At 39.1% G+C, this 18103-nt stretch overlaps 1 protein-coding gene across 3 annotated transcripts in view; it reads right to left on the reverse strand.

Annotated features, from left to right (window-relative positions):
• Positions 1-18103, reverse strand: part of SPG11 (SPG11, spatacsin vesicle trafficking associated) — a 76584-nt gene that overhangs the window by 42315 nt on the left and 16166 nt on the right. For all 3 annotated transcript variants that reach the window (XM_027552739.1, XM_027552740.1, XM_027552741.1), the window contains exons 8-19: positions 15935-16067; positions 14063-14218; positions 13489-13664; positions 11470-11646; positions 10533-10604; positions 10114-10241; positions 9625-9800; positions 8691-8904; positions 6608-6811; positions 3960-4066; positions 2998-3143; positions 1526-1687 (exon numbers count right to left, since the gene is read on the reverse strand). In XM_027552739.1, the coding sequence (XP_027408540.1) occupies positions 1526-1687; positions 2998-3143; positions 3960-4066; positions 6608-6811; positions 8691-8904; positions 9625-9800; positions 10114-10241; positions 10533-10604; positions 11470-11646; positions 13489-13664; positions 14063-14218; positions 15935-16067 (1851 nt within the window). The remainder of the gene's footprint in view (positions 1-1525; positions 1688-2997; positions 3144-3959; positions 4067-6607; positions 6812-8690; positions 8905-9624; positions 9801-10113; positions 10242-10532; positions 10605-11469; positions 11647-13488; positions 13665-14062; positions 14219-15934; positions 16068-18103) is intronic.

Genomic DNA, 18103 nt, shown 5'->3' on the forward strand with positions numbered 1-18103 from the left:
ACCTAAAAACAGAACAAACAACAACTGGAAACCACTTCCGTTTTAGGCTGATGGGATCCACTTTATGTAGTAAAACATGTATTTTTTATGTTTTATGTAATCCACTTATATCTATGTAATCCATTTATCTCATTTCTGCAATGAGATGGGGAACACATGTATAATTTTTTTTAAATTAAAATTGAATAAAAAAAATAAATAAATAAAAGAAAAAAAGAAGCTTGTGATAAATATAAATCTAGCTGACTGCTTCCTTCTTCAAGAAAGTTTTGCTACATTAAAAACACACCAAAAAACACCTCTGACACATATCAGCAACAAGTAGTTCACAGACTCATGTATGCCTGGGGACCACCACATTTTTAGTAGCACAGGTCTGTAAAATTTTCACATTAGAGTAAGAGGTTTTATATTTTTATAGGATTATAGGGTTTACGTTTAACTGAAGACACTATGAGAATATCTGTACTCAGGAAAAAAAGCAAAAGCCTTCTAAAGTGAGAAATGATCAAAAGAAAGTGTTCTTTTTTTAAAAAAAAAAGTATTTAATTTTTAATTAAAGGATAACTGCTTTTCAAAATTTTGTTGTTTTCTGTCAAGAAAGTGTTCTTAATTGAGGATCCCTCAATAGGTTTCAGGGAACATAAGCAAAATTATATGCAATTTTTCTGGGTACAGGGTTTGTAGTTCTCTCACATTCTTCAAGAAGTCTTTGTCCTGAAAAAGGTGACTTAAATGAACAGCCCTATTCACTGAGAAGAAATAGAAGTTTATCAGTGGTAGCATGAAGCAGCTTTCAATGAGAGTAGCAGACCAGTACGCTGGCCAAGTGCCTGTCTGCCCTCCCACCCAATTCCACCTTTCCTGTGCTCTGCCCTTAACCGGACAACTGCATTTCCCAAACTCACCTGAGCTTTGGCTACCAGACACATTTAGCCATGAGAGAGAAAAGGTGGGAAGAGAGGAGAAACTGAGATGCTTTCCCCTTCTGTGTTTTCTGGAGGATCTCCTACAAGGTTCCAGCCTACACTCTCTTCCAAGCCCCCAGTAGGCAGCCTGGTTCTGAGCGTGTCTCTCAGAGAGGCTCCATTGCTGGGTTCAGTAACACCCCTTTCTGGCAGCCTTAGGGGTGTTGATGACATCCATCTTTGTCAGTTTTGAGGTTGCCTCATCATTACACACTTGGCTTCTCTCTTCTGCTATCATTCGGTATAAGTAATTTCCTACATTAAATGGCCTACACGTGGAAGACTCCGGCTTCCCAGGTAGTACAGTAGTCAAGAACCTGCCTGCCAATGCAGGAGACACAGGTTTGATCCCTGGGTTGGGAAGATCCTCTGGAGAAGGGAATGGCAACCCACTCCAGTATTCTTGCCTGGAGAATCCCATGGACAAAGGAGCCTGGTGGGCTATAGTTCACGGGGGTCACAGTCGAAAATGACTGAGCGTGCACACGTTACCTTACTTGGAAGACCCAGAATGGTCTCTCTTTTCCACTCTGGCTGATAATGTCTCGGTACTATACCTGAATGAGGTGGTAGAGTGTAATGTCGGGAGGCAGGACACTAGGGGCGGTGTACTGTGGGAACAGAGCAGCTTTAAGCTTTGGGTAAGGAGTTAATGCCATCTTCAGTAGCTGGGGATCTACTTTCTTCAGAGAGTTCTCATTTTCTCCATTCTGAACAACCTAAATAAAAAGACAGATAATGTGATACAGAATAATGTTTTTCTCTTTTCCAAATTTAAGTCCTTTTTTCATAAGATGCAAGGAGTAACAGGCCAACAGCTCTAGCTCTGACTTAAGACAAACTAGCTGTTTGGCCCTGGGCTGGATACTTAGTATCAGGCAGGCTTCAGTTTCTTCAACTAAAAAATTAGAAGGTTCAGCTAGGCCAGTGGCTTTCAAACTGCATAAGGAAAATCTGTTTGAAAACAGGCTCTGTTACAATATTTAAAATTTTAAAACATTAAATATTTAATTGTATATTAAATAGTAAATATTTTAAAAGAAAAAAACCTACTAGACTAGATGACTCTTAGGTTCTTTCTCTCAGGTCTCAAGTTATTCTATGGCTAACTTCTAACAGTGATTAAAAACAGAGGAGTAAGTAACCATGAAGTTAAGATATACTGCAACATCTAAAACAGGTGGAATTAAATTAAGCTAGCATCCCAGAGACGGGGGAGCCTGGAGGGCTGCCGTCTCTGGGGTCGCAGAGTCGGACACGACTGAAGCGACTCAGCAGCAGCAGCAGCATCCTTAAGTTCCCTCTAACCAGCCATGCTACACTTTCAAAACTGCAGAGATGGGCAAATTTTCACTGGGTTCCTCAAAAAAGTTTCTAAGGGTAGCTAAAAATTATGATTTCCTTTTTAGCTCTCAAAGAGGTCAAATAATAGAGAATAATTCCCAAGCCACAGATTCAAAGTATACTTACTCCAAGGAGCAATTAGATCTTGATTCCATCCTAAAAACAAACCTGGGCTATCAGAGAGCAAATAAAGGGGGAAAAAAATCTCTACACAACATTCAGTTGCCCCTTGTATCCACAGGGGATTTGTTTCAAGACCCTTACAGATAACCAAAATGTGAGGACCTCAGGAAATGGCGAACCACTCCAGTGTTCCTGCCTGGAGAATCCCAGGGACGGGGGAGCCTGGTGGGCCGCCATCTATGGGGCCGCACAGAGTCGGACACGACTGAAGTGACTTAGCAGCAGCAGCAAGTCCTTCAAATAAAATGCTGTAGTACAGTCGCCCCCTCCATACCTGTGGATGCAGAACCCCTGGATATGGAGGGCTGACTGTATTGATCTCCTTTCAACTTAAGAGGATATGACATAAAGCTTAAAAATTCACTGTTGTTTTATACTCTTTAATGAAATACTGGTACGTGGTTACATTTTAAATCAACTGAGATCTAGAAGATCCACAGTATTTCTGCTAAACTTATAATCAGTCCTATATTGCTATAACATGTAAAAGTGCTGTCCATACCTGGCTGACGCCCCCAGGGGCATACATTGTGGTAGCAAGGGCTAGGAGGGTATGTCCTTCCAATAGCATACTGCTGACACTGGCCTGGTTGCTGGGAATCAGTATCTGAGCATTTGCAAGGCTAGCCTGGAAGATCAGTCTGGGATCTGAAAAATAAGAAAGTACATTTTTCTCCTTGAGAGAGAAATACTAAACTAAGAATTATATGGGCTTCCCTGGTGGCTCAGATGATAGAGAATCCGCCTGCAATGTGTGAGACCTGGGTTCAATCCCTGAGTTAGGAAGATCCTTTGGAAAAGGAAATGGTAACCCACTCCAGTATTCTTGCCTGGAGAATTCCATAAACAGAGGAGCCTGGAGGGCTACAATCCATGGGGATGCAAAGAGTAGGACATGACTCAGTGACTCAAACACACATAAGAATTATATAATTCTAAGAAAGAAAATGAATTTTTAGCTCTACCCACAGTAAGGACTTTCCAAACGTAAAAGCAATAGGAAATCAGATTACAAAGGGAAAGAAAAATAGATGTCTACATAAAAATAAAAACTTCTATTCGGGGAATGGAAACAAGGAAAACTGAAAGGTAGTAATGAACAAGGGGAAAAATAAACAAAAACAACAACCTAACAATTAATGTCTTCAACAAAGAGCTCATACGAAAGCCCAAAATACTGATTCTAACAGATAAATGGACAGAATAACTATTTTACAAAGCAGAAAATATAAATGCCTGACACATAAAAATATATAATTCATTAGCAATAAAAATGCAAATTAAAACAGGAGTCAGATACCACATATCACCTATCTACTTCTTAAATAAAGCCTGAGTCTAGATTATGGTCAAATATTTGTCTACAGTTATATGACTTATTTAAAGAGTTTACAACTTAAATTCCATTCAAAAGACTGGTTATTTATCTAAAGCAATTTCTGTTTTAACATAGGACACCCATACCTGTTAAATTACTGGAAACTTGTCGACACTGAACTAAAAATTCAAACCAAGGGTGAGCTTCATGTAATTCTTTTTTTCCCAAAAAAGGACAATTTGGAGGACTAAGTCTGTATATAAAACAAACACACAAAATATCTGATTAACATAAAGGGTAAGACAGACAATTACAACCATGTTTGCTCAGGTAATATCTAGCATTAAAAAAAAAAAAAGAACTTTGCACTTAAAAAAGTAAACACTGAATACTCCCAGTCTTATAGTATGTTTTTCATATGCCTTACATATGATCTGGGAATAAAGAAAATTTTAGAGACAGAGATAATATCACTTAAAGTGTTTCCTACAATGACGAAATTTTACCAACTCTGTGTAAGATTATCAGAATACCTTTGTGCTTTAAGATCTTTCTCAAGCTTAAGAGATTTTTTGGAAATTTTTATATAACTACAAGAGAAGATGAGACTAAGCAGTTAAGGGTCATAACAGGGCCTCTGAAAATATGGCTTTTAAACCCTCACTTGCCAGTAGTTTTGGGGGAAATATTTCTGTGTTCAAGTAAGCCTTAATGATATGAACAAGAAATACATCCTTTGCTTGAATTCCTAGCCTATACTACATAAAATAAATAAAAATGTTCTCATTCGCAGATGAATGTGGGTTCTGGAATCAAATATAACTAAATCTAACTTTACCATTTACTAGCTGTGCACCTTAAACAAGGCACTGGGTCCCTCTCAAAGCCCGTTTCGTCATCTGTGAAATGGAGGTGTGAATAACCACCTCAGGGAGTTTCTGAAGATTAAACGAGATGATGCACATAAAGCATTAAGAACAGTACCAGATACACTGTCTAAGTGCTCACTCACGGTCACAAGTCGTAAGTTGCTCAGTCGTGTCCGACTCTGCGACCCCATGGGCTGTAACCTACTAGGCTCCTCCTTCCATGGGATTTTCCAGGCAAGAATACTGGAGTGGTTTGCCATTTCCTTCTCCAGGACATGTTCCCAACCCAGGGACTGAACCTGGGTCTCCTGCATTGTAGCCAGATGCTTTACCATCTGAGCTACCGCTATTATTATTACTGACCCAACAGCAAATAACACTGGCCACAGATACAATTCCACCAGTTGATCTTAGGTAAGTATATATACTGATGTCTGACTATCTAAATATAAACTTTAGAGCATGTCTAAGATGTGGATCACAATAAACTGTGGAAAATTCTGAAAGAGATGGGAATACCAGACCACCTGACCTGCCTGCCTCTTGAGAAATCTGTATGCAGGTCAGGAAGCAATAGTTAGAACTGGACATGGAACAGCAGACTGGCTCCAAATAGGAGGAGTATACCAAGGCTGTATATTGTCACCCTGCTTATTTAACTTATATGCAGAGTACATCATGAGAAACGCTGGGCTGGAGGAAGCACAAGCTGGAATCAAGATTGCCGGGAGAAATATCAATAACCTCAGATATGCAGATGACACCACCCTTATGGCAGAAAGTGAAGAGGAACTAAAAAGCCTCTTGATGAAAGTCAAAGAGGAGAGTGAAAAAGTTGGCTTAAAGCTCAACATTCAGAAAACGAAGATCATGGCATCCGGTCCCAACACTTCATGGGAAATAGATGTGGAAACAGTGGAAACAGTGTCAGACTTTATTTTTCGGGGCTCCAAAATGACTGCAGATGGTGACTGCAGCCATGAAATTAAAAGACGCTTACTCCTTGGAAGGAAAGTTATGACCAAGATAGCATATTGAAAAGCAGAGACATTACTTTGCCAACAAAGGTCCGTCTAGTCAAGGCTATGGTTTTTCCAGTAGTCATGTATGGATGTGAGAGTTGGACTGTGAAGAAGGCTGAGCACCGAAGAACTGACGCTTTTGAACTGTGGTGTTGCAGAAGACTCTTGAGAGTCCCTTGGACTGCAAGGAGATCCAGCCAGTCCATTCTGAAGGAGATCAACCCTGGGATTTCTTTGGAGGGAATGATGCTGAAGCTGAAACTCCAGTACTTTGGCCACCTCATGCGAAGAGTTGACTCCCTGGAAAAAGACTCTGATGCTGGGAGGGATTGGGGGCAGGAGGAGAAGGGGACGACAGAGGATGAGATGGCTGGATGGCATCACTGACTCAATGGACGTGAGTCTGAGTGAACTCCGGGAGTTGGTGATGGACAGGGAGGCCTGGCGTGCTGTGATTCATGGGGTCGCGAAGAGTCGGAGACGAATGAGAGACTGAACTGAACTGAACTGAAGATACCTTGCAGTGGCTATAAAGTCAAAGTTCTTAGCATTTGTTTGGTATGAAAGTCCAAGTTAACCTTTAGAATCTTCCCTCCCTTTAAACTGTTAAAGCATTAAATATTAATAAATTAATAAATATTAATAAATTAGTAAATGTTAATAATATATATCTAATTATTTAAAAGGTTAATATTGATATTACATAATTAACATCTAAAAAACACACGATAAGCATTTAGTTGAATGGAGTATAAACTGAAAGATGTTACCAAATGTTAGAGTGGGGGGAACTACTTCAAAAAGATCAGTATTGCTCACATGAATGCTTAGTATTTTCCTAAAAGTCATGTTCAGACGTAATATGGAAAGAGGGAACATGAAGGCTTCGTTCTTAGTACTCACTTGTAATGGTCAAGATAGACATAAAGAAGATACTGTAGACTGTGTTCCAAACAATAGAGAATGAAGTGAGAGTGGAAATCCCATCCTTCTTTGGACCTATAGTTCTGAACAGCGAGGGCATCCTGCATGACACCCCCAACACGGTTTAGTCTGACAAGGAAGAGTTCAAAGTCTTCTAACTCAGATGTAAGAAAAATTCCATTCCTATTGGGAAGGTTTAAATAAAACATGGCAAGTTAAAAAGTTGCTACATTCAGAGCAGACCAGACCATCTCCATTGCTAAGTAATCTCAACTAGTTAAAAACTAGTATTTACAAATAAGACTGCCAATTCTTACCCCATAAATATGTTCTGAAACATGTCTTTTGCTAGTTTCCAATAAAGGTTTCTGCACCACTATAGTATTTTAAGGTAGTAATCAGAGTCTCCAATTATCTTAAATATTTCAGAAACCTAAACTAAATTACTCCCGTTTGTTTTTGACTAGAACTGTACAACCCACTGTGGCTCTTGAAGCTAGATGCTTTATACACTGAGGAATTCACCAAAATATACAGACAAAATCATTAAGAGATTAAAAGCATAATAAAGAGTAACTTAAACAGACCAACTATTAAAGAACAGAAATTTGCATTTAAATATCTCTGTAAGTTTACTGTTAATACATCATGAAAGGCAAAGTTTTAGTCGCTCAGTCGTGTCTGACTCTTTGTGACCCCATGGACTGTAGCCTGCCAGGCTCCTCTGTCCATGGAATTCTCCAGGCAAGAATACTGGAATGGGTAGTCATTCCCTTCTCCAGGGGATCTTCCTGACCCAGGGAGCAAACCTGGATCTCTTGCATTCAGGCAGATTCTTTACCATCTGAGACACCAGAGAAGTCCATACGTACCATTAAAAGAGTACAAAAAGAAAGTATTATGTGCAGTTTAGAGAAACACCACATAGCCACCACCTACATTATAGGACGCTGTACCTGGAAGTCCTTGGAGTGCTCCTCCCCTTTCACACGAGCTTTTCTGCCGCAGAGGTAACCACTATCCGGATTATCATGATAACTGTTTCCCTACTTTCATTCACCAACATGGTTTTACTACCCACGTGTGTAGCCTGAAATATTAATAATATTTGGTTCTGGCTATTTCAAACGTGACATATATGAATGGAACATCCTGGACACGCTGTTGCCTTGTTTCTCCCACTTAACATTGTGTGATTTATCATGTTGATACTACAGCTGTAGCATGTTTTCATTGTTAAGTTTCACTTGTATAGTTCTCACTGTTCCACTGTATGATTATCCCACATTTTATTTTTCTATTCTACCTTTGATAGTCATTGTCCCTAGATTTTTTGTAAAATAAATTTCCCTTTCTGTGACTATAAATAAGAAGGAGCATCTTCTCAAATGTTTACTGGTCATGCATGCTTCCTCTTTTGTGAACTATCTGTGTGCTGGTATCTTTCCCCTCCAGATCCAAGCTCTACTCTCCTGCTGTGTGTCCCCAGAGGCTCGCTCACCTGTGTGGGACGGTCTACAAGAGTCCTGTGCCCTCAGGCTTCTGCTTTGCTTTGTCTTGACCTACGAAGATCCCCGTTAGGAGACAAGAATCGAGAAAAAGGGAGGATGGGGATGCCTTGGCGCACTCTGTGCCGTGTGGCAGCAGGCTGGCTAACGCTGTCCACTGAGGGACACAAGTCCCACCAGGCAGCTCCCCTGGTTTCAGGGAGTGTCGTCTCCCTTTGCCCCACACCAAGCCTCTTAGAAAGCACCCCCTAATTCCATGGTCATGAAGACAGCCTTCTCTATCTTCTAAAAGCATTATGATTTTACATTTAAGTTTTAAAAACTACCTGGAGGGCTCCCTAGTGGTCTAGTGGTTACGAATCTCCATGCCAGTGCGGGCGATGTGAGTTCGATCCCTGGGTCAGGAAGATCCCTTGGAGAAGGAAATGGCAACCCACTCCAGTGTTCTTGCCTGGGAAATCCCACGGACAGAGGAGCCTGGTGGCCTACAGTCCATGGGGTCGCAAAGAATTGGCTACGACTTAGCAACTAAACATCAACAACAGTTACAATACCTGGCCAGCTTATCTAAAATTTCATTTCTCATGTAGTTGTTGCAACAAGTATTCTGATCAACAACATCAACAGTCAGAGGTGGCCATTTATTCTGCTCAAGTGAAGCATAACTACTCTGGGTCTGAAATTCTCCAATCCACAGGATAATGCTGGGCCAATCATGGCGTGCTGTGAGGTATCTCCAGAGGCCTTCAGGAGAATACGAGTTATATCCTAAGTAAGAACAAAATTCATTTTAAAATAGCAATGAATGATGATTACTGACATAAAACTCAACACTAATTGAGCAAACATGATGATCTGGGCAAATACTTAACATAAAAGAAGAATCACTCAGGCCCTCTGCTCCTTTTCCTAGTTCCCTCTTTTGTGCTGTTCGTTTGCTAACGGATAGGTCAGCAGGAGGAAGAGCTAAATGTTGCCTCCTGTTACTACAGTGGTTAAATGAAGCTTGGGAATTACCTGTGTGTTTCATTTATCTTGTCAGCCTTCTTTTTCCCTTTTCTTTTCCTTAGTATAAACAAAAACTTCAGCTGTAATAATAAACGTGAATTTGACACCCTATGAACTACCTCTGTTTACCATTGTTAAGTTATTCCCCAGAGCCCCGGTATGATACAGATTCTCAGTTTACACAAAGAGAAACCAAAGACTATTTTGAAAAACAAAGAACGTCATGGAACCTAGGAAGAGAACTCTTAGCCTTGAAATTTCATATTCATGAACCAGATGATTTTTCTCTTTCACAATCACATTATAAATCCCTTACAAAAACCTCAAGACAAGAAAAAGCTCTCAATATAAAGACTTGCATTCTAAAGCAACTGAGTATTTTTCCCCAAAATGAATTTGAAAATGAAGACACACCAAAATATTCAAATACCAATGCCTAATTTAATCTTCATTCATTCTTTTAGGCTCTTTCACACTTGCCTTCTGGATTTATCCAGGGGAGAAGGATGGATTCTTGTGTTGGCTGATTCCACCACTGAGCCCAATTTAACACAATCCTATGATCTTGCTTGTTAAGTTTATCTTTATGATCATATTTTAGGAATGAGTCCAAAACAGACTTGTGCTTGGAAAAATCTTGTTCCTTTATCCAATACCTAAAAGTGTGATAGGAAATTTTTAAATTTTGGAGGGAAAGGCATCATTCCTTTTTCTCTGCTCAAGAAGTTCTACTCTTTAGGGGAACACAGAATTCAATACTCTTAACTTTGTATTTATTATCTTAGAATATTCTTATATGTACATATTGATCTGACAGGGGATTCCTCAGGCCCTTCTGGATGATACAAGTTTAATTTTCATAGGGAATATGAGCTCAATTCCACATAAGAAGTCCAAGATAACAATTAAAAACTAAGCCTTGTCTATGGTGTTCTTCCTATGTAATAAAAACGGGGCTAATGAGACTACCTGGGTAAAGACTGGATCTGTATATTTTCTTGTAAATGTCCTGAATAAAACTTCTCAACTTGATGCACAAAGTCTACAGTCCTTTTCTCTTTTTCAGAAAAATAATTTTTTTCTTTAAAAATTTCAACCTTGAACAAAAAGCAATTAAAGAAAAAAATCACAAAGAATCAAGAACATTTGCAAAACAAATTCCATGAGATTAAATGCCACTTAAGAATTATATTTTGAATTTCTGAGGCAATGTATGTATTCACACAAATTTTCCGTTAACACAAACGCAAAATGTTCATTTAAATAAAGACAAGGAGTTGTGATACTTTTATTTTACTAGGTATTAGCTGAATGTTAGAGTAATTTGTTTTGAAGTTTCACCAACATTTACTAGAAAACATAAACTACTTGGTCTCACCTTTACCTACCAGAAAGTCCCGTACGCTTTTATCAGCTGTATAGAAGCATATCTTGAGCAACTGGTCTTTTACATTAAAGCCCTGAAATAAACAGAAAATCAAGAAAACTTACATTTTGTAATGGAGCTATTTGAACCTAAATATATGTTCAATACAGAAGTACTCTATTACAGAAATGTGCCCTGTTAGAATTCCACCACTTTCCTGCTCTTGTAAATGTTCATTTTCTACATTTATCAAAATATTTGCAGACTATCTCTAAATCCTTAAGGTGATTTGATTTGCCAGAATGCCAAAGGCAGCACACAGAACAATTTAAGGTAAGGCCCGGCTACCACAGGACCAGAACTACAGGTCTCTGCTATTACGATCCACTTGAAGACAACCGTCAACGCACGTAACAAACCTGACACAGTTTCACCCCTCTGAACTTCCAGAGAATTACCACGGGCAAGACCTCAACCATGCAGATGAGGACCATATCTGCATGGTCCAGGAACCCCATCTCCAGGACATTCCTTTCTCAAGTGAAGTAAAACCATGGAGCACTGAGCAAAGGTATACGCCACTTGAAAGCGCCAATGGCGACATAAGAGAGAACATAGAGAATGTCCCCCAACAAATAATGAGGTCCTCTGCACACTATGAAATGTGTGAAACCTTTTATGAGAAACACCGTTTCCCCTTCTAACCAAAGTACCAAATCTAATAGAGAACAAATGGTGGAAATTCTAACCAAGAATCTCTTCCAGAAAGGTCTTGGCACTAAAGGTTTCTCAGTACTGTTGTCATGATTTCCCAGGAAAAGCCACACACACTTCTCAGTCCTGTGACATGACTACGAATACAAAGCAGTTTTCCTAACAGCCAGACACTGTACTAAACACAGAAGAGAATTTCTTTCATTAGCAACTTTATGATCGGACAAACAAATTTTGCCACTTACCATATTCTTCAAAAGCTCAGAGGCTTCCTCCATGTTGTTCTTTTTCAAACTGTCAAAGACCAAATCTAGGCCTATTCTAATCAACTCCTCAAGTCTTTGAGCAGAATGACTGTTAATCCTGAAGAAAGTTTGTGCCTCTGGTATTTTGTTGTTTAAAATGGCATTGGCAATAACTTCCTAGGAAAAGGAAGAAAAACATCTGCCTTTTGAGTTCCTTTTTATTACCTTAATATGTTTATCAACAAGGGACTTATGTATTTACTGACTACCTCAATAAGAGAATTTTACTGAAAATCTACTACTAGATTTGGGGCTTGGAAGGGGATATGAATTGACCAAAATACAGACTCTGCTCTCCAGGAGCTTTTAGACTAGTGGAAGAAATGCAAATAAAGCACAGATTATAGTACTGCATGATAAGGGGGATGATACAGGTATTTCCAGGGTTCTAGAGAGGAGAGTTCAGAAGAGGAATATCTAAATAAGAGAAATGAATAAAAAAGAAAAGGGTTCCTAGTAGAGCTGACCGATGAAGTAAAAGTTTTAAAGACAAGTAAGTGTGATATATGTTTAATGAGAAAAGAACATGACTTCCAAAAACAGAGAATATTTAATATGCAGAGGCATAAGGGCAAGAAACAGTATCAAGCCTTCAGAGAACTCGAAAGTACTTAATGTAACTAGAGAAAAGGCTGAAGAGAGTAGCAAATGCAACATGAAAGAAAAGTAGAATCTCCATCATAATGGCATGGTGTGTGTGACATGGGTTTTATCCTGAAACTTATGCAGAGCCACTGAAGGATCTTAAAAGCTAGGATGATAAAATCATACAGATGTATTTGGAAGATACATATATTTTAGAAAGGACACACACACATTGGCACACACACACTGGCATGCATGTTTTTGGAGACAGAGTCCACAGCTTTCATCGAAGTGGACTGTAACCTCCCCCCAAATTAAAAATCAGTGATTATGAGTAAAAAGAGCAGAAGGCCATAGATGAAACCTTGGAACACATTGAAAATGGGAAAAACGAGAAATGAAACCAGTGAAGGAGACTGGAAGAGAGAACCCTAAGAGAGTGGAAGGAAAATTAAGTAATTTTTGGTTAGAGAATGAGAGACAGCAAGCGCAGTCACACCAGGCGCTTCCCCGCCCTTGTACCCTGAGAGGCACAACCTCAACCGCAGTGCTTTCACACCCTATCAGTGTGGACCATCGGGGTTAGGCTACTCTGGCCTTGGACTTTTCAATGCCAACATCTTCCAAGAGATTAGAAGAATTCTTCCACTCCCTAGTCAAAAAGAGGGCATCACAGTTTGGTTGTATAAACTTCTACTATAAAAAGAAAGCCAAGTTGATGAGTATAGAAAATCTAACTGGCAAAATATCTTAACTAGAATCTGAGATAGGAATTGAACTGAATATACTTCCAACTATATAATGTCATAACTTTCCTAAGATTGAATCACCAGCAGCAATGTGATTCATTCAAACGTCAGGCAGAACGGACAAGTCCAAAGTACCATGTCCTAGATATTGAAGGAGTGCTAGTTCACGATGGGTTTGGGGTTGGGTGTTTCTCACTGGATCCAAATGGGCAGATCTGGCATAAAGAAAGTGCCTATCTGTATTCTGAATTAAATAAATGAAACTTGTAAACATGTATTTGAAGTTGTACTCAGAGATCCAAAAATCTATAAAACCTAAAAGCCTTTCCAAAGACTCTGAATCACAAATATACAGATTCTAGGGATTTCCCTGGCGGTTCAGTGGTCAAGACTCTGAGCTTTTACTGTTGGGGGTGGGAAGGGGGCAGGATTGATCCTGGGGTGAGGAACTAAGATCCTGCATGCTACAAGTGTGGCCAAAAAAAAAGAAGGAAAATTAATACTATCACATGTTACAATATGGATGAACCAACAAGTATACAGATTTTAAATTCTATTTCTTCTATCATTTTCTCAGATTCTCTGAATCTGAAAAATAGAAGAAGTGATTATTACTCATATTTACCTCAACACTGAGTTTCTCCCATATATTGCTCTCCTTTACTTTGGGGACATTTTCATTTACATCATATTCATCTATAGCATCTGTTAGCTTCCAGGGAAACTTTATCATGAAGGTTCGAAGTTCATCAATGTAGCTGGTCAAAATGTCCACTCCTTTCTGTAGATGTTCATCTAGCTCTATGGAAAACACCAATGTGCCAATTTCATACATAAAGAGTATGAGTGTGTGTGTGTGTGTGAGAGCAGAGAGAGAGAAATAATTCACCATGAGCTATATAACCATAATGAAGTTTACAAAATGGCAGAATTCAAACAGTGTTTTCAGATCAAACAAAAAAATCTGATCTTTTTTCCTATTTACAAGTATCCCCATGTTTTAATATAACCCCCTTCAAAATGATTAGTTCTTCCTGCCAAATTTCCCAGGATTAGAACCCATTTCACTCACTCAATTACACACTGAACTTAGCAAATGGCACTCCGCTGGCTTACGCCCTTTCGTGCAATAGGATCACTTACATCTCTGTCCTGACATAAGGGTAGGATAATTGTCCCTTTATTTCCTGCTTTCTTACCTTCAATGTGAATAAAAAGCTCCTTTATTTGTTTGTTAAGAAAAGATAGTGTAAGGTTAAGTAACTGTTCTGAAAAGTGTTTGCTTTGGGTCTCAGAATCATTTTCTCTAATTGCTGAGCAAAGTAAATCCAATGCTGGTGTCAGCTCTTCCACATCTGAGGAAAAACCAAAGAAAGGACTATGAAGACCACCAGGACACTCCCAATAAAATTAACCTATCCAAAAATACTATGCTCCAATACCTTAAAACATAAGACAAAGACCAATGTCTTACTCTCAAAAAGCTCACAAAACTTTCATGAAGTCTTACTTCCTGCAAACTTCAGGGACTCTATTTATCACTAGTCATTATTTACTGGTATTACTAGTAACTAGGATTTTGATGACCACCTACTCTATTTTAAATACTGTACTTGGTGTTTTATAAATGCTATCTCACTTATTCCATTTAATGACCAGAGAGGTAGGTATTACATCCCTCTTTCCACAGATGAAGACACTGAGGTTTCAAGAGGATAAGTAACTTGTCCAAGCTAATCTGAGCATGAGTGGCACAGAACAAATCTGAATGTAAATCTGCTGATTCCAAAACCATTCTCTTAAACATACAGGTGAAGGCAAGGATGGAGGCCCCTGAATCTTCTGTTTGCCAGCTGCAAATAAAATGCTGCCTGCTCATTCCAGCATCGGCCCCACCTCTAGAACTGCGTCTGTGTGAGAATGATGGAAAACATGGGTTTTACCAAAAGAGCAGGAAAAGCTAATCCTATGCTTATTTCCAGATCTATCCCCACCTTTTAGGGCAGAGCAGTGCAGGTGTGAGTGGAGGGAAGAGTAATCACTGACCACCAAACAGCAGAAGGGAGTAACGACCATACAGTTGCTACTGGAGTTCCCCTCAACACCACAAACCAGGCTTTTCTCTATAAATTTAAGCAGACTTTAAGAAAAAAAAAAAAAAGTGCAGCATAAAAAAAAGTTAGCAGTTCAAGAGGGAGGAGGGCAAACTGCACTCAAAACAAGAGAATGTCAATTCACACTGCAAGTGAGAACCAATATTACCCTGACTGAAAGGGTAGGCTGCTCTTTTCTCCACTAAAAAAGAGTATAAACTGGTAGAAATTAATCCCAATAATTGTACATATGTGAAATTATACAAACACATAGCATTTATAGCACATTGCCAACAATAGCAAAAATTAGAATCAACCTAAATGTGCAACAGGAGTTTGGTTGGGGAAACTATGGCACAGCCCATATAATGAAATTCTGTGCCACCATAAATAGTACACCTATTGTTATCAAGGAAGATGTCTGTAATACATTATCAAGTGGAAAAAAAGCAAATTATAAAACTTTATGTACATGGGAAAATACATTTTTTACCCTATCCCTCCAAAGAGAGGACTTGCAACGACTATCTGGCTGAAGAATAAAAGCAGAGCTCCTGTTTATTAACAATGAAAGCCAAAGTCTTAAAAAGAAGAGTTGGTAACGTAGCAAAAGCAAAGTCAGGATGAAAACTAAGCCAGCTGCACTGTCACTATATACCTCAGACAGCTGCAGGAGTGGGGAATTTCACAAATGAATTTTATTTTCTTTTGAATAAAATGCTCTTAAATTTCAAGGATCATCTCTTCCTTGCATACTAAAAATACAAAGCACAGTACAGCATATGAATAATTAATATTCAAAGTATAATGAGAGCATTTACAGATTCTTACAATTCTCTCAAGAGTCCAGAAAGGAGACAAAACATTGTGACTGAGTCCTGGCTAGTAAATAAGTCATCAGAAAACATAACAATAATTTGAAAGTGATTAAAAAGGAAAAATGATAAATACAAATGTAGAAGCCTTCATTCCACTTACGTTTTAAATATAAATGGGATGCAAAGTGATCAAACTGATCAGGTACAGAAGATTTTGAGGATGGAGTCAAAAGATTTTCTTTGCTCTTTAAAAAGAAATCTACTGTGTCCAGCTGACGATTTTCTATTCCTGCCTGAAATGGGAGGAGATCGGGAAAAAATTACAATACGAAAAAAAAAGTTGGGATACAAGTTTTTTAAAACTTTACAATTTAATGCACTAACAGAGATACAAGGCTATCTTTATCTTGTAGGAGTACCTGAGTTCTAGTGCAGATTCTGACGACGACTGTGTAATCTAGGGCAAGTCTCTGTAACTTTTTGGAGCAACAGTCTCTGCTTCAGCAGAAACAGGAGGTTAGAAAAGAAAACACTTCTAGCTCTGTGCGTGCTGAATGCTAAGCCGCTTCAGTCACGTCCAACTCTTTGCAACCCAATGGGCTATAGCCTACCAGGAGAATCCATGGGATTCTCCAGAAAAGAATATTGGAGTAAATCGCCCGCCGCTCCTCCAGGGTATCTTCCCACCCATTTTGTAATTCTAAAACCATTCAAAGCTACGTACCTGGGGATCACCCTCACAGTTAAGTTACAATCTATTTGAGTTAAAATATTATAGCAGATTAATACAAAGTTAAACTGAAAAAGCAGGCTAAATACAGACTTCTGTTTCTAACTAGGAATCTGAGGAAACTGTTCTATAAAGAACACTTAAAAATCATAGATTTAAAATTATATATACAGTTGACCCTTGAACAACTAGGGGGTTAGGGACGCTGACCCTCCTACACAGTGGAAAACCCATGTATGACTCTACAGCCCTCCCCCTGAATAAGAGGTTTCACACCCATGTATTCAACCTGCCTTGGATTGCGTAGTACTGTGGTACTCACTACTGAAAAAAATCCCGGTACAGGTGGACCCGTGCAGCTCAAATCCATGCTGTTCAAGGGTCAATGATGGTGCGTGTGTGTGTGTGTGTGTGTGTGTGTGTGTGTGTGTGTTTATATCTTTAAATGCTCAGTTGAACTGAAAAGAAAGTGAGAAAAATCCTCAGAATTAAAAATAAATTTCTGATGGCCTGAAGCAGGGGTTGAAAAATAGGACGAACCAACCAAATTCAGTTCCTGCCTGTCTTTGTTTTATAGGAACACAGCCACATCCATCCACTTACACACTGTCAATGGCTACAATGGCACATCTGAGTAGTTATAACAGAAACCTGCCTGGGGTCTCTGGCCCTGGACAGAAGTTTGCCACGCTGAGGCTAAAGCACTGCACTGAAGAAATCACCTGGAGAGCCTGTTCAAACGTGGGCCGCTGAGTCCAGTCCCCAGAGATTCTGATTTCCTAAGTCTGGGGTGGAGCCTGAAAATCTGCATCTCTAATAAATCTCCAGAAGATGTGATGCTGCTGGTCTGGGGGCAACACTGAGAATCCAAGGGGTGAGTTCTGGGTACGAGGCCAGGCAGGCTGGGTGGGAAGTACTGGTGAAAGTTATGTGCGGAGGAAAAGAAAAGAAGAAAGAGACTTCCCTGAGGGAGACAAGAAACAGACCCTGACTTCACACTACACAGTGAAAGGAAGAACTAAACTGTGTGTGCTTAAGGAAGAATACGGCTGCCAACAGTTACCAAGTTTGCAATTTTCAAATAGTTCAGCAAAAGTAAGTAACATACAGTCAGAACAACCGTGGCAAACTGTTTTGTCAGTCACTCAGTGTCCCGACTCTGTGTGACCCCATGGACTGTAGCCTGGCAAGCCCCTCTGTCCACGGGATTCTCCAGGCAAGGATACTAGAGTGGACTGCCATTTCCTTCTCCAGTGGCAAAAGGTTAACAGTTGGTAAACAGAAAAGAGATAAATGGATTTTCATTTTATAACTTTTACAATTGTTCTATACATTTGAAAAGTTTCAAAATAACATATTTAAAAATAATGACCAAATAGTAATTCTAGAAATAATAAATAAATAAAAATTGAAACTAGATACTCAGCGGATATATTGAATACCAGATTAGACCTACCTGAAAAGAGAAATAGTGAGCTGAATTACCCAAAGACTCAAAGAGATTAAGATAAACTGAGCCAAGTATGAAAATTCTAACTACTTCTGATGAAAGAACACTGTGACAACTGGAAAATGCACATTCAACTTTCACAAGGAACA

This window comes from Bos indicus x Bos taurus, chromosome 10 (assembly GCF_003369695.1).
Source record: "Bos indicus x Bos taurus breed Angus x Brahman F1 hybrid chromosome 10, Bos_hybrid_MaternalHap_v2.0, whole genome shotgun sequence".
Classification (NCBI taxonomy): domain Eukaryota; kingdom Metazoa; phylum Chordata; class Mammalia; order Artiodactyla; family Bovidae; genus Bos; species Bos indicus x Bos taurus.